The sequence below is a fragment of the Mobula hypostoma genome, chromosome 8 (genome assembly GCF_963921235.1).
Source record: "Mobula hypostoma chromosome 8, sMobHyp1.1, whole genome shotgun sequence".
Taxonomy (NCBI): Eukaryota; Metazoa; Chordata; class Chondrichthyes; order Myliobatiformes; family Myliobatidae; genus Mobula; species Mobula hypostoma.
In genome coordinates, this window is record NC_086104.1 from 99,982,597 (window position 1) to 99,999,283 (window position 16,687).

The 16,687-nt window shown below is 46.3% G+C and overlaps 1 protein-coding gene across 2 annotated transcripts in view; it reads right to left on the reverse strand.

Moving 5' to 3' along the window:
- Window positions 1–16,687, reverse strand: part of arfgef3 (ARFGEF family member 3) — a 160,243-nt gene that overhangs the window by 55,748 nt on the left and 87,808 nt on the right. For both annotated transcript variants that reach the window (XM_063056470.1, XM_063056469.1), the window contains 5 exons: window positions 15,430–15,645; window positions 13,661–13,771; window positions 9,550–9,688; window positions 7,360–7,656; window positions 2,237–2,370 (listed from right to left, as the gene is read on the reverse strand). In XM_063056470.1, the coding sequence (XP_062912540.1) occupies window positions 2,237–2,370; window positions 7,360–7,656; window positions 9,550–9,688; window positions 13,661–13,771; window positions 15,430–15,645 (897 nt within the window). The remainder of the gene's footprint in view (window positions 1–2,236; window positions 2,371–7,359; window positions 7,657–9,549; window positions 9,689–13,660; window positions 13,772–15,429; window positions 15,646–16,687) is intronic.

Genomic DNA, 16,687 nt, shown 5'->3' on the forward strand with positions numbered 1-16,687 from the left:
AAGGTGGAAAATCACTTGGCAGAAGGAATAAAGGTATGGACTATTTTGCAAATGGGGAGAAAGTTTTTTAAAGATCAGAGGTGCAAAGGGACTTGGAGTCCTCGTGCAGATTTCCCTAAAGGTTAACTTGCAGGTTGAGTCCGAAGGCAAATATAATGTTAGCATTCAATTCGAGAGGGCCCGAACACAAAAGCAAGGATGTAATGCAGAGACTTTCTTTATAATGCACTGGTCAGACTGCACTTGGAGCAATGCGAGCAGCTTTGGGCCCCTTATAGATAGACAGATACTTCATTGATCCCAAAGGAAATTACAGTGTCACGGTAGCATTACAAGAGCACAGACATACAAATATTAGAAGAGAAGTAAGAAATTTTTAAAAAGTTACCTTAAAAATAAGATGTACAAGATTTACAAGTCAAAGATTATGAGATTTCCAAGATTTCCAAGTTCACGCTGATAAGATGGTAGTATAAGAACTACTGTAACATTATACAGTAATGGGTGCACATTCACACTGTCCAGATAAGAAATGATGGTAGTATTGCACAGAATTGCACAGGGTGTCCGTGATAGCAGGGTGTGGTAAATAGGGGTTAATAACAGTCTAACAGGAGGGGGTCATCACTTCCCTGGCTATAGGTTGACTCATTATGGAGTCTAATAGCCGAGGGTAAGAAAGACCTCATACAGTGCTCTTTGGAGCAGCACAGTTGTCTCAGTCTATTACTGAACGGAGGAGCATTGTCCAGATTTGCCAGGATTTTTCACAGGGTCCTTTGTTCTATCACAGCCTCCAGTGTGTCCAGTTTGACTCCAGCCTTCCTAATCAAGAAATTATCTTAAAAAAAAAAGGATGTGCTGGCATTGGAGAGTCCAGAGGAGGTTCATGAGAATGATCTCGGAAATGAAAGGGTTAACATAGGAAGAGCACTAGGTGGCTCTGGGCCTGGAGTTTAGAAAATAAGGGGGATCTCACTGAAATCTATTGGATATTGAAAAGCCGAGGCGAAGTGGATGCAGACAGGATATTTCCGATAGCGTGGGAGTCTATGACCAGAGGGCACAGCTTTAGAATTGAGGGGCGTCTATTTGGAACAGAAATGTGGAAAAATTTCTTTAGCCAGAAAGGTGGTGAACCTGTGCAATTAATTGCCACAGACAGCTGAGCAGGCCAGTTCAGTGGCTGTATTCAAGGCAGAAGCTGATAGGCTCTTGGTTATTCAGGATGTCAAAGGTTTATATGGAGAAGGCAGGAAAATGGGGTTGAGAAGGATATTAAGTCAGCCAAGATGGAATGGTGGAGCAGACTCGATGGGCCGAATGGCCCAATTCTGCTCATAAGTCTAATGGTCTTATGTGCGAGGAAACCGGAGCACCTGCGGGAAAGCCACACAGTCACAGGGAGAAAGCACCAACTCCTTACAGACTATAGTGGGAACTCAACCCCGATCACCAGTGCTGTAACGCCCAATGTGACCATTACACTACCATGTGTGAGGGAGAATAAGTTACAGGGGTTCAGAGAAACAAGGAGAGTGGGAATTGAGCTGATGGGATTGCTCCCCTGGAGGGGACAAGATTGACTTGATAGACAGATTGCCATTCCTCTGTGCTACTATAAAGAATGATGTGGTCTGCTGTTAAGCCATATACCATTCTATACCATTATATTTCACTATCACCGTCCTGGAACTCTCTTCCTAACAGCCACACATCAAGGACTGCAGAGTTTCAAGAAGGCATCTCCCTGCCACATCCTCTAGGGCTACTAGGGATTGGACAGTAAAACACGGGCTCCATTTGTAAAGCCCACACCCCTCGAGTGGAAATTGAAAGACAAACCTTACCAAGTAAGTTGGTGAGCTCCTCGGAGACAGGCTAACAGCTGTTACTTCTAATTCAGTTTAATAGAAATGGAATAAATTTGGTAATGAATAATTTAGGAACTTGTAAAGGGCTCAGGAGGACTTTAGACTTCAGATTCGCCACGGGTGTTTTCTCTCATGGTGTCCATTAGAGACTCATTGACAGGGATGAATGGGATGACCACCCAGATAGTGGACTCCAAGATGGGGGTCTTTTTCAGATTAACTGATGCAAGGATCACTATTTCAATCTTCAGCTCTGCCCAGACACCCCACCCTACTGTCAGACACTGGGGATTAAAGCCAGCTCCTCAGATGACTTGGGGCAGGGGAAAACTGGCCAGCTGGAAGAGTTAGGAAGGGGTTACCTGGCATTGCTAACGAGTAGTCCACAATCTCTGCAGCGGAGTCAAAGAGCTGTGCTTGTGACGCCTTCCGCAACTGACTGAGGAATCCGACCAGAGCGTTCAGATTCAGTTTCACAGCAGCATCTTCAAACAACCTATTAGATGGAGAGAGTGCAGAGAACGAGGGAAGAATAGAAAATGTAGGAATAAGTTCATTTCAGTGTCCTCTCATTCGCTGGAAGATAAACTCTCAATCTCCCGATCTACCTCTCCACAGACTTTGTGCTTTATTTGTCTACCTGCACTGCATTCTCTCTGTAACCACGAGACTATAATCTGCATTCTGCTTTCCCTTCTACTGTCGCTATAAAAAGGGTAGGGTCAGTGATGAGGAAGGCCAATGCCATGTTAGCATTCATTTCAAGAAGTCCAGAATACAAGAGCAAGGATGTGATGCTGAGGCTTTATAAGGCATTGGTGAGGTCTCACCTTGAGGGTTGCGAACAGTTTTGGGCTCCTCATCAAAGAAAAGGTCTGCTGGCTTTGGAGAGGGTTCAGAGGAGGTTCACAAGGATGATTCCAGGAATGAAGGGGTTATCATATAAGAAACATTTGAAAGTTCTGGATCTGTATGCACTGGAATTTAGAAGGGTGGGAGGGATCTCATTGAAACCTTTCGAATGTTCAAAGGCCTGGACAGAGTAGATGTGGAAAGGATGTTTCCCATGGTGGGGGAGTCTAGGACAAGAGGGCATAGCCTCAGGATAGAGGGGTCTCCATGTAAAATAAATATGAGAGAATTTCTTTAACTAAATTTGTGGAATTTATTACCACAAGCAGCCGTGGGGGCACGTTGTTGGGTGTACTTAAGGCAAAACTTGATAGGTTTTTGATAGGAGATAGCATCAAAGGTAATGGGAGAAGTCCGGGAGTGGGACTGAGAAAGGGAAAAAAGGATCAGCAGTGATTGAATGGCAGAGTGGACTTGATGGGCCAAATGGCCAAATTCTGCTCCTATGTCTCATGGTCTTGTGGTCTCAAGAGAAATTTGGGTAGGTATATGGTTGGGAGTGGTAAGGAAGGCTACCGTCCAGGGAATAGGGAGAGTAATAGTTGTGGGCTGAAGGGCCTGTTTCTGTGCTGTAGTGCTCTATCACTCTTTCAGTGACCAGGTACTTATGAACCACATGATCTGTTTGGGAAGCACACAGACAGAAGTATTTCACTGCCCCTTGACACATGTGACAATTGTAAACCAGTAGCAATCACAGGTATTTCCAAGTGAATGAGGGTTAGGGTTAAGTTTGCTTTTCCTGGCGATTCTCTCTGCCAGATTTTAACTTGGAGTTGTCTTGAGTCTGTTATCAAATGTCTCTTCACTCTGACTAGATCAGTAATTCTCTTCCGCTTTGCTTCCACCAAAAAGTCAAGGCATCATACTGTCGTACCGCAAGAGACCCTCTGATTCCTGCCTGGCTCCTCATATGGCAACCTTGCCCCTCCAGAACCAGACCTGACTCTATCCAACCTGGGCCTAAGAGCTGTAATTCTCTCTGAAGCTGTTCCAATCCAAGCTCATTTGCAGAAAAATGCTAAGAGCTTGTTGTGCTATGTATATATAACCCCCAGGGACATAGGAGGAAAATCTTTCTGACATGTAGTGGTTAGCACAACACTTTACAGTACCAGCGATTCGGGTTCAATTCCCACTGCTGTCTGTAAAGAGCTTGTACTGTGACTGTGTGGGTTTCCTCTCTCTGTATTAGATGGATGAATGGATGAAAGGGCTACCGAACCAGGTTGGCAACGGGATACCATAGGCTCTTGCAGATGTAGGGTGGAGAGCACCCTGACTGGTTATAACACTGTCTGGTGTGGAAGCTCCTATGCACAGGATCACAAGACAGTGCAGAGGGTTACCAGCTCCATCACACAACAAGAAGGCAACATCTATTTAAGGTCCCTCTTCTCATTGCACCCATCAGGGAGAAGGTATAGGAGCTTGAAGACCCACACTCAAATGATTTAAGAACAGCTTCTTCCCCTCCACCATCAGATTTCTGAATGGCCCATGAACCCATGGATACTACTAGCTATTCCACTTTTACAACATTGGTTTATCTGTGTAAATTATAGTAATTTGTATGCCCTGCACTGCAGCCATTAAACAACGAATGTAAAACGACAGTGATAACAAACCTGATTCTGAAACCCATCATGTATAGTTGCTTCCCACAACATTCCCATAAGTCCTGAAGAAGGGTCTTGGCCCCGAATGTCGACTCTTGATTCATTTCCATAAATGCTGCCTGACCTGCTGAGTTCTTCCAGTGTTCTGTGTGTTGCTACTATTCAGTTGTGCTTTTTTGTTCTCTCCCTCTCCCACGCCTATCCAAAGCCCTCCTCTGTCTGCACCAACCACACAGACTCGATCTTTCACACTCTCAGTGCGACAAAACTCCTCGCCTTCCTTGTGTCCCCTCCCTTCACCCAGAACTTTACATATTTTTCACAAAATAGAAACAGAAAATGCTGGGAACACTCAGCAGGCCAGCAGCATCTGTGGAAAGAGAAACAGAGTTAGCGGAACAGGTCCAAGAACCTCATTAGAACGATCTAACACAGACTCCTCAACCTTCAGTGTTACATTCTCCACAGATTCACCCTGATCTACTGGGCAATTCTAATGTTCCCCATCTTCATTACACATCTGGTACATGTCCATCCATCCCTTCTCAAATTCTCTGCCCCAAGGAGAACAACCTCAGGGTCTCCTGGTAGCACCACGTTGGCACAACACTTTTCAGAAGCTAGCTGTAAGATTGAGGTTCGATTCCCGCTGCTGCCTGCAATGAGTTTGTACATTCTCCCTGTTATCACGTGGGCTTTCTCTGGGTGCTCCGGTTTCCTTCCACATTCCAGAGAAGTACGGGCTAGGGTTGGTGAGTTGTGGGCATGCTGTGTTGGCACCAGAAATGTAGAGACTGACTAGCTGCATTACGATCTGGCGTGGGAACACCAAGGCCTTTGAGTGGAAAATCCTACAAAAGGCAGAAGATTCGGCCCAGTACATCACGGGTAAAACCTTCCCAACCATTGAGCACATCCACATGAAACACTACAAGTAGCATCCATCATGAACAATCCTCACCATCCAAACCATGCTCTCTTCTCTCTGCTGCCATCAGATAGAAGGTACATGAGCCTCAGGACTCACACCACCAGGTTCAAGAACAGTTACTACCCCTCAACCATCAGGCTCTTGAACAAAAGGGGATAGCTATACTCATTTAAGAATTTTTTTAACTCGTTATTTCATGCTCATTATTTATTGCTATTGATTATCTGGATTTGTCCAGCTTGTTTACAGTTTTCAGTTCCTGATGTTTACAATTTACAGTTACTATTCTATAGATTTGCTAAGTATGCCTGCAGGAAATGAACCTCAGGGGTGTATGCGGTGACATGTACGTACTCTGATAATAGTTCTTACTTTGAACTTCTTAATTATTTATTGGTACTTATTTATATTTACATTTGCACAGTTTGTTGTCTTCTGCACTCTGGTTGATCTTTCACTGATCCCGTTATAGCTGCTATTCTATAGATTTGCTGAGTATGCCCTTGGGAAAATGAATCTCAGGGTTGTATATGGTGACATTATGTACTTTGGTAATAACATTACTTTAAAATTTGACACTTGCGGGCTGCCCAACACAATTATCGCTGATTTGATTTGACGCAAATGACGCATTTGACTGCATGGTTCAGTGCATAGATGACAAATAAAGCTAACCTTTAAATCTATCTCATCTTTCCCATTCTGAAGCTGGAGCTGAAATCCCTTCTTTCTGGAACCCATAAATAATTCTGAGACACAAGAAATTCTGCAGACACTGGAAATCCAAAGCAGCACACACAAAATGCTGCAGGAATTCAGCATGTCATGCAACATCTATGGAAGGGAATGAACAGTCAACATTTTGGGCCAAGACCTGATGAAGGGTCTCAACCTGAAATGTCAACTGTCCATTTCTTTCCACAGATGCTGCCTGGCCTGCTGATTTCTTCCAGCAGTTTGTGTCTGTTGCCCATAAATAATACTCGTGAAATGAACCTTGCTCATGACCCCATTCCCCCTTGCCCAACCAGTGGCTCTCAGGACATCCGGATCTTACCAATTTCTTCACTCACCACCTTTCTGATGCACCTTAAAACATCGCACAGTGGACACCTACTCCTTCCGTAGCTTTTTTTAAAATCAACGTTTGTCTGTGAAACAGGAACATGAGGAATCTGGCCTGTCGAGCCTGCTCTGCCATTCAGTAAGATCATGAATGGTCTGGCCGTGGACTCAGCTCCACCGATCTGCTTTTCCATCTACTGTGGAAGAATTCATCCAACTGGATACCCAGTGCATTTAATGATGTAGCCTCTATCATTTCCCTGGGCAGAGAATTCGACAGATTCAATACTCTCTGGAAAATGCAGTTCCTCCTCATCTCCGTCCTAAATCTACTCCAAAACCTTGGGACTATGTCCTCTAGATCCAAGGATGTAATAATTGCAACCTGCTGTTGTGTGGTGCAAATTACAGGCCACAGGTACTTCCTGCCCTATTACTGAAGGGCCCACGGGTCCCACATTGATCTTGTCAGTTGCAGTACAGCACATCAGATCGAAGAACAGATCCACTCAGATTCCCGCACTGAAGTCACAAGACCGTAAGACTTGGGAGCAAAATTAGGCCATTCAGCCCATCAAGTCTGGTCCACCATTCCATCATGGCTGATTTATTATCCCTCTCAACCCCATTCGCCTGCCTTTTCCCCCGTAACCTTTGACACCCTTACTAATCAAGAATCTATTTACCTCTGCTTTAAACACACCCAATGACATGGCCTCCACAGCCGTCTGTGCCAATTAACTCCTCAGATTGGCCTCCCTCCGGCTAATGGAATTCCTCATCATCTCCTTTCTAAATGGGCGTCCCTCTATGCTGAGGCTGTGTCCTCTGGTCCTAGATTCCCCCACTATAGGAAACATCCTCTCCACATCTACTCTGCCTGGACTTTTCAATATTCAGCAGGTTTCAGTGAGATTCCCCCTCATTCAAAGCCAGCCAATGTTGATTCCTCGCTTACCTGTCGGCCATGGTAGAGAGCGTGCAGACCACCTTGGCGGCGTGGCTCCCAGTCAGCACACCTCCCCCGCGGCTGTCAAATGCCTTCCCCTTGTGGCTGTCTTTGATCAGCTCCTGGATGGTGAAGGACTGGATGACGGGTTTGCTGATGTTGGTGTCCAGCTCGAGGCCAGGGTCCCTGGCGGAGTAGCGTGCTGTGTCTGGCGATGCCTGCTGGGCCTGTGTGATGGTGATGGGAGGTTGGGAGCCTCCATCACTGAAGTGGCTGTGCTCCAACGTGCTGACGTATTCACATACCCTGAGGAGTCAGAATCAGGTTTATCATCACTCACCCATATTATTGAATTTGTAGCTTTGCAGCTGTAGTAAGACATTTTAAAAGTACTCTAAGGTACAATAACAAATATAAAGAAAATAAGAGTGCAAAAAGAGTAAAATGGTGAGGTTTTGTCCATGTGCATCGTCAAGCCCTTTCCTTCTCCCTGACGCTAATCATGAGACGATGACGACGGTCCTCTCTTCATGAGGCATTGTCTTCTGAAAATGTCCTCAATGTTGAGAAGGGTTGTGCCTCCATGTTGGAGCTGATTGAGTTTACAACTCTCCTGCAGCTTCTTCTAATCCTGTGCAGTGGTCCCTCCATACCAGACACTGTGACACAAACAGCTAGAGTGCCCTCCACGGTACAGCTGTCGAAATTTGAAGAGTCTTTGGTGACATACCAAATTTTCTCAAACTTCCAAATGAACTATAGCCGCTGGGATGTCTTCATTGTAATTGCATCAGGATGGATCTTCAGAGGTACTGACAGGGCCTGTTATGCCCTGCCCTGCCCTGCCCTGCCCATTCCATTTTATACACTCTACCCCATGGCTCTCACATCTTCACAAATGCAGGAAGGATCAATAGGAGATCGGTGGAGACATGAGGGACAGCTGATGATGGAATCTGGAACAAAGACAAACCTTGCGGGTTGAGCAGCGTCTGCTGAGGAGTGAGAGAGAAGGAATGGCTGGCATTGTAAGTTAGAAAAGGGAATGGAGAGTGGAGGACCAACTGGTACAAAGGGCTAACCAGTGTTGCCCTGAGGATCTCAACTCCTTTCATCACTCCAATCTGAAAATAACGTATTTATTCCAATAATTCATAATCGCTTTCTACGTGAGTCAGTTTTTAACCTACACAAATACACATTGACCAATACTTTGGCATCTAGTTTAAACACTGACCTGTTCTGTGGCACCTTGTCAAATGGCTTTTAGACATTTCCCAGTTCCCCTCTATCTCCTCTCCCCGTCACATCCTCAAATAATTTGAGCAAATTATTCAAACATGTTTAACCTTTCATAAAACCACATTGACTCGTTTTGACCTCATCCTTTTATTCACTGTATAGATTCAAGATTCAAAGATTCAAAAAACTTTATTGTCATTCTAACCGTACATCAGCTCTGCAGGTCAGAATGAGACAGCGCTTCCCAGGAGCAGTGCAATCATAACATAACAAACGCAACACTAAATAATAAACATAATAATAAATCAGTAAAACACAGCAGCCACGTGTCAGTTAAAATCAAGTTATAAGTGTACAGTGCAAGTTAAAAGTGTCCAAAGCACAGTCAGGGCGCAGGGAAGCGGTTTGTTGAGGGCAGGCAATGGAAATCCCAGTCTGGAGTAGCCACTTGTCCTAAGTCCTACCTGATTTTATGCTTCCCAAAGTCTGTCTGACCCCATCCCATTCTGACTGCTCACCTTGTCTCAAGGACCTCAGTTACAGGAAGAGGTTGAATAGGTTAGGACTTTATCCCCAGGAGTGCAGGAGAATGAAGGGAGATCTTATGGAGGTATTATGAGTGGTATAGATAGGCTGAACACATAAAGGCTTCCCCCCGCTCAGGTTGGCCCAGACTAGAACTAAAGGTCATCATTTTAGGGTGTAAGGTGAACTATTTAAGGGGGGCCTGAGGGGGAAACTTCTTCACTTAAAGGGTGGTGTAAGCGTGGAAGCTGTAGATGCAATATATAAAAAAGTCTGGATAGGTGCGTGTGCAAGAGAGGTATAGAGGTGCAGGTAGATGAGACTAGGCAGAAGACCAGGTCAGCACAGGTTAGGTAGGCCGAAGGGCCTGTTTCTGTGCTCTGTGACTCCATGATTCCCAGAGCGCACCGTGGGAGAACGTCTCTGACCTACCTGAAGACGTGCTGCCAGCAGTCTGCGTTGTGGCTGCCCATCTCTAGGCCCACGGTGAGGATGGCATCCATGCACAACACATGTGCCGTATGCAGCTCAACTCCATGGGGACGCCCGATCTGCTCCATTCTTTGTTTCACTGCAGGGACACAAAGAAAAATCACACACAGGACACACAAGGCGCTCAAGGAATTTGATCATTCCAGTTGAGTAGGCGTTCTCCAATGGGGTGGGTCCTCGGGTAGCTGTACAGGTGAATCCTGGATCAACAGACCCTGGATATTAAGGAGGATTCCCTTAATGGGGTATGCCTGGGCCTGACTTTGTTTAACATGGGCAGGCTGATGCATGGCAGCTGTTATATTGTCCTTGACAGATTAGGGTCAGGGTCCAGTGGTATGGAATTTACAATAAAAATAATAATAAATTAAATAAGCAATAAAATCAAGAATATGAGATGAAGAGTTCCAGAAAGTGAGTCCATTATTTGAGGGAACATTTCAGTGATATGTTCCGGTGTTGAGTATTTACCAATGAAATGGCATCTGCTTTAGAACTCTTGTGCCAGTAGACATATTGGAATGGATCCAAGTTGCTTCTCAGGCAGGAGTTGATGTGTTTCATCACCAGCCTCTCAAAACACTTCATCACCGTGGATGTAAGTGCCACTGGACGATAGTCAGTGGGGCAGGTTATCACGTTCTTCTTGGGCACCAGTATGATTGAAGCCTCCTTGAAGCGGAGGGGGGGAGTACCTCAGACTGCCGCAGCGAGAGGGTAAAGATCTCAGTGAGCACTCCAGCCAGCTGATCAGCACAAGTCTTTAGGACTTGGCCAGGTACCCCATCCGATGCTTTTCATGGGTTCACCCCGCTGTAGACTGCTCACATGTCGGACTCAGAGACTGAAATCACAGGGTGGTTGTGGGCTGTGGGAGTTCATGATGGTTCCTCTGTGTTTTGACAGTCAAAGAGAGCACAGAAGGTCACAGACTAAGTCCACCTCACCACTGAGCACGTCTACAAAGTGCACTACCACAGGAAAGCAGCATCCATCATCAAGGACCCCCTACCATCCAGACCACGCTCTCTTCTCTCTGCTACCATCAGGAAAGAGGTACAGGAGCCATAGGTCCCACACCACCAGGTTCAGGAACAGTTATTACCCCTCAACCATCAGGCTCCTGAACCATTGTGGATAACTTCATTCACCTCAACACTGAACACATTCCACAACCTATGGACTCTCAAAGACTCTTCAACTCATGTTTTCAATATTATTTATTTATTTATTTTTCTTGTATTTGCTGTTTGAACACAACCTATGGACTCACTTTCAAGGACTGTACAACTCATTCTGTTTTATTTATTTACTTATTTACTATTATTACTATTTGTTTTTTGTTGTACTTGACCAGTTTGTCTTCTTTTGCACCTTGACTGTTTGTCAGTCTTTGTGTGTAGATTTTCAGTGATTCAATTGTATTTGTTTGTTCTACTGTGAATGCCCACAAGAAAATGAATCTCAGGGTAACATAAAGGTACTTAGATAATAAATTTACTTTGAACTTCACCTTGAATCTTGAATACTACAGAGGTATATTAGAAGGAGAGGTCACAGGGATAGGAAGGAATACCTTCAATGTTACGGAGGGACACGGTCAACGTGCTTAAGGAGAACTAATGGTGTGGATGGACAGGAGTCATTTCCATTGGTCGGGGGTCTATGACTAGGGAGCCAGGCCTTGCAGGGGTCGAGTTAGGTACACCTCAATACACGTTCACAAGCAGAGAACAATACTAGGTCAACTGTTATTTTAAAACATGAAGTGATATATATTTGTTAGGAAAGGAATTAAGGAATACAAGTAAATATGGAGCATGCCTTTGACTGTTCGAACCTCAGTGAATGGCAGAGCAGGCTCAAGCAGTTAATCATGAACACAAGAGATTCTGCAGTTGCCACACAAATTGCTGAAGGAACTCAGCAGGTCAGGCAGCTTCTATGGAGAGGAGTATACTATCAATTAAACTGATCACAAAAATCACCACCCTTGTCAACTCTGGGGATCTTCCTTCTCCTGTCACCAACCATTCCCTTGTTTCCACCTCCTATCCAAGATCCACAAACTTGACAAATCTCTCTTTTTCCACCTCCCATTCTGGCTCCCCTCTTACCTCCTCTCTTCTCACCTGCCATCACCTCCCTTCTCCTTCCCTTTCCCCATGGTCCACTCTGCTACCAAGTTGCTTCTTCTTCAGCCCTTTACCTCTTCCACCTATCACCTCCCAGCTTATTACTACATCCCCCCCCTCCCCACATCACCTCACCTATCACCTGCCAGCTTTGTTCCTTCCCTTCCCCCCACCACCTTATTCTGGCTTCTAACCCCTTCCTTTCCAGTCCTGATGAAGGATTTCAGCCTGAAACATTGACTGTTTATTGCTCTCCACAGATGCTGCCTAACCTGGTGAGTTCTTCCACCTTTTCAAGCAACACACACAAAATGCTGGAGGAACTCAGCAGGCCAGGCAGCATCTATGGAAAAGAGTACAGTCGATGTTTCTGGTCGAAGCCCTTCAGCAGGACTAGAGGGAAAAAAAAGCCGAGGAGTAGATTTAAAAGGTGGGGCAAGGGGAGAGAGAAACACCATGTGATAGGTGAAACCTGGAGGGGGAGGGATGAGTAAAGAGCTGGGAAGTTGATTGGTGAGATGAGGTGAGAGGGAAAAGGGGTTGGGAAATGGAGGGGGGGGGGATTTCTCAGAAGTTTGAGAAATCGATGTTCATGCCATCAGGTTGTATTCCAAACGGAATACAAGATGTTGTTCCTTCAACCCAAGAGTGGCCTCATCATGACAGTGGAGGAGACCATAGATGAGCATATCGGAATGAGAACGGGAAGTGGAATTAAAATGGGTGGCCACAGGGACATCCTGCTTGTTCTGGCGGACGGAGCTCAGATGCTTGGTGAAGTGGTCTCCCAATATACGTCGGGTTTCACAGATGTACAGGAGGCCACATCGGGAGCACCGAACACAGCAAATGACTCCAACAGACTCACAGCTGAAGTGTCCCCTCACCTGGAAGGATTCTTTAGGGCCCCGAATGGTAGTGAGGGAGGAGGTGGAGGGGCAGGTGTAGCACTTGCTCTGCTTGCAAGGATAAATGCCAGGAGGGAGATCAGTGGGGAGGGATGAATGGACAAGGGAGTCACATAGGGAGTGATCCCTGTGGAAAGCAGAAAGTGGGGTGGAGGGGGAGAGATGTGCTTGGTGAAGGGATTCCGTTGGAGGTGGCGGAAGTTACAGAGGATTATGTGCTGGATGAGGAGGTTTGTTGGGTGGTAGGTGAGGACAAGAGGAACCCTATCCCTGATAGCGTGGTGGGAGGATGGGGTGAGGGCAGACATGTGTGAAATGGAAGAGATGTAGTTGAGGCCAGTGTTGATGGTGGAGGAAGGGAAGCCCCTTTCTTTGAAAAAGGAGGACATTTCCTTTGTTCTAGAATGAAAAGCCTCATCCTGATAGCAGATGCGGCGGAGACGGAGGAATTGAGAAAAAGGGATGGCGTTTTTACAAGTAGTAGGTTGGGACGAGGTATAGTCCAGGTAGCTGTGAGAGTCCATGGGTTTATAACAGACATCAGTGGATAAACCGTCTCTGGAGATAGATTAGATTAGATTAGACAGTGAGATTGAGAAAAGGAATTGTCAGAAATAGACTAGGTGAACTTGAGGGCAGGGTGGAAGTTGGAGGCAAAGTGGATGAAGTTGATGAGTTCAGCACCAGGAAGCAGCAGCTTTTTACGTGTGTATGGCCTGTTCCTGTATTGTCACATGTACGGAGATACAGTGAACGGCTCGATGTGCATGCCATCCAGACAGACGACTCTGTACATCAGGATGTCAAGGCAGTTCATAGAAAAAGCAGTAAAGAAATGCAGAGTGCAGTTACAGAGACATTCCAGAGCAAGTGGACAAATAAAGTCCAATCTGTGACGAGGTAGATTGTGAAATCTACCCCCAAGATTTCCCATACTTTATCCCACAAGAGCTCCATTCAAGGTTACGGGAAAGTGCCTGATCCCTATAATGCACGAGTTCGCAGTACCTTGTGCTATAGGGTCTGTGGCCTCAGGGGTTTCCTTGTTCTCCTTCTCATCCTGAACGCATGATGCCGCTGACATCTGCGCGAGGGCTGAAGCACAATTGGCCGCCACGCCTGGAAAAATAAGCTAATTAGTAACATAACTAACTAAACTGAAATTAGCCTTATAACTCAGCAAGAAGTGCCCAGGGTGATTTCTTTGAAGTGTTTACATGCAAGTTTGAGTCCATGTAGGACTGCGTGTGTATCCACCTGTGTTTCACAGTGTGAATCTGTGTAGGAGTGGGCAAGGATCCACCCGTGTTTCACAAGTGTGAGTCTATGTAGGAGTGGGCGAGGATCCACCCGTGTTTCACAAATGTGAGTCTGTGTAGGAGTGGGCGAGGATCCACTAGTATTTCACGAGTGTGAGTCCGTGTAGGACTGCGTGTGCATCCAACTGTGTTTCACAAGTGTGAGTCTATGTAGGAGTGGGCGAGGATCCACCCGTGTTTCACAAGTGTGAGTCTGTGTAGGAGTGGGCGAGGATCCACTAGTATTTCACGAGTGTGAGTCCGTGTAGGACTGCGTGTGCATCCAACTGTGTTTCACAAGTGTGAGTCTATGTAGGAGTGGGCGAGGATCCACCCGTGTTTCACAAGTGGGAGTCTGTGTAATACCTATGTGCATCCAACTGTGTTTCACAAGTGTGAATCTGTGTAGCAGTGGGCGAGGATCCACCAGTATTTTACGAGTGTGAGTCCGTGTAGGACTGCGTGTGCATCCAACTGTGTTTCACAAGTGTGAGTCTGTGTAGGAGTGGGCGAGGATCCACCCGTGTTTCACAAGTGGGAGTCCGTGTAGGACGTGTGCACATCCAACTGTGTTTCACAAGTGTGAATCTGTGTAGGACTGTGTGTGTACCCACCTGGATTTCACAAGTGTGAATCTGTGTTGCGTGTGGCCAAGTGGTTAAGGCATCGGTTTAGTGATCTGAAGGTCACTAGTTCAAGCCTTGGCTGAGGCAGCGTGTGTGTCCTTGAGCAAGGCACTTAACCACACATTGTTCTGCGACGACACCAATGCCAAGCTGTACGGGTCCTAATGCCCGTCCCTTGGACAACATCGGTGTCATGGAGAAGGGAGACTTGCAGCATGGGCAACTGGTGGTCTTCCATACAACCTTGCCCAGGCCTACGCCCTGGAAACCTTCCAAGGCGCAAATCCATGGTCTCATGAGACTAATGGATGCCTAAAAAGAATCTGTGTTGGACTGTGTGGATCCACCTGTGTTCCACAAATGTGGGTCTGTGTATGAGTGAGTGTGTATCCACCCTTGTTTCACAAGTGTGAGTCTATGTAGGAGTGTGCAAGGATCCACCTGTGTTTCACAAGTGTGAATCTGAGTAGGACAGTGTGTTATCCACCTGTGTTTGACAAGTGAGAGTCTGTGTAGGTACCTATCCAAAATGTCTCTTAAATGTTGCTTTTTTACCCGTCTTGACTATTTCGTCTGGCAACTCATTCCTCTACTGACTACATGCTCTGTGTAAAGAAGTTACCTCTCGTGTCTATTTTAAATTCCTCCCCTCTTACCTTGTGTCTCTGCCCTTTAGTTTTGGCTCTGCTTCCCTGGGGAAAAGATTATGCTCATCCATGCCCCTCCTGACTCTATGAGGTCACTTTAAATTGGCGTCACGGTTAGCACAGACATGGTGGGCTGAACAGCCCGTTCCTGTGCTCTGAACACAGCGGCTCCCCCACCCACGGAGACAGGTGTCAGATCCACCCACCCAGGGCACAGCTGAGGCGGGCGGCTTTCCGCAGGCCATCCAGGCTCATGCAAATAGCGTCGCGCTCCTTCCGGTTTTGTTCCTTGATGCCTTCCGTGCCCAGGATGAAGGCCAGCCCCTTGGAGCTGCCCGCCACCCGGCCTGTCAGCGGCGTGGAGAGTGTGTCGATCAGGTTCTTCCAGCAGCCCATCAGGATGAACCGGGCAAAACAGGAACCTGGCAGGAGAAAGTAAACAGTGTCAGAGGGTGCTGGTGACGTCTCGGTAAAGATTCAGAGTACATTTATTACCAAAGTATGAATGCAGTATACAACCCTGAGATTTGCCTTCCCCAGAGACAGCCACAAAACAAAGAAAGAACCATGGAACCTGTTCAAAGAAAAACATCAACCTCCCCTGTGCAAAAAAAACAACTAATTGCGCAAACAGCAAAAAAAAATCAGTGAAAAAACACAGAATATATAACAGCAACCAACCTACAAAGTTACTGAAAGAGTCCAGGCATATTCAGTTTAGCTCAATTCAGTTCAATCTAACACTGTGTCGTACACTAACTTCAGGCCACAGGGCCATTGCACCCTGATAAAAATCGCACAGTATAAACAAGATGAAAGGACACTCAGCCGCAAGTCCAGCTTCAAGTCAACTTCCCCTTTGCACATCTGTGAGGCAGAGAGAAAGTCGAATTTCTGACTCCTGGTGCAACGATCCCGACCAGAAGCAACTACTATCATCAAAGAGGAGGGACAGGAGTGGGAGACACACACTCAACATTTTACAGTTAGCGTCTTCCCCTCCACCACCAGATTTCTGAACGGTTTTGTCAGACTGTAAGGCAGTCTGTCTGTTGTCTCCCTGAATGTCTGTCGTCAGCCTGTCTGTCATCTGACCGTCTGTATACTGCTGCCTCAAAACACCAAAAGTCACGGCATGCGATAGTAAACCTGATTCTCACTCTGACCATTCCCTTTGCCAGCTTGAGCCGAGTTCCTTCAGCAGCTTGGCTTTGGGTCGACATTCCAGCAGCTCCTGTCTTTCCCCTCCCTCGTACTCCTTCCCAAAACCTGTTCTTTCCCTGATCTTTCATTCACGGAATATGCCAACTGCTGGCATGGCCGGCATTTAGTGTCTGTGACCCCAACCCCCACGAGTCACTCCATGTTGTGCAGTAGAGATACAGTGCAGAACAGGACTTTCTGGCCATTCGAGCCATGCTGACCAGGAACCCACCTATCTAACCCTAGCCTAATCACAGGACA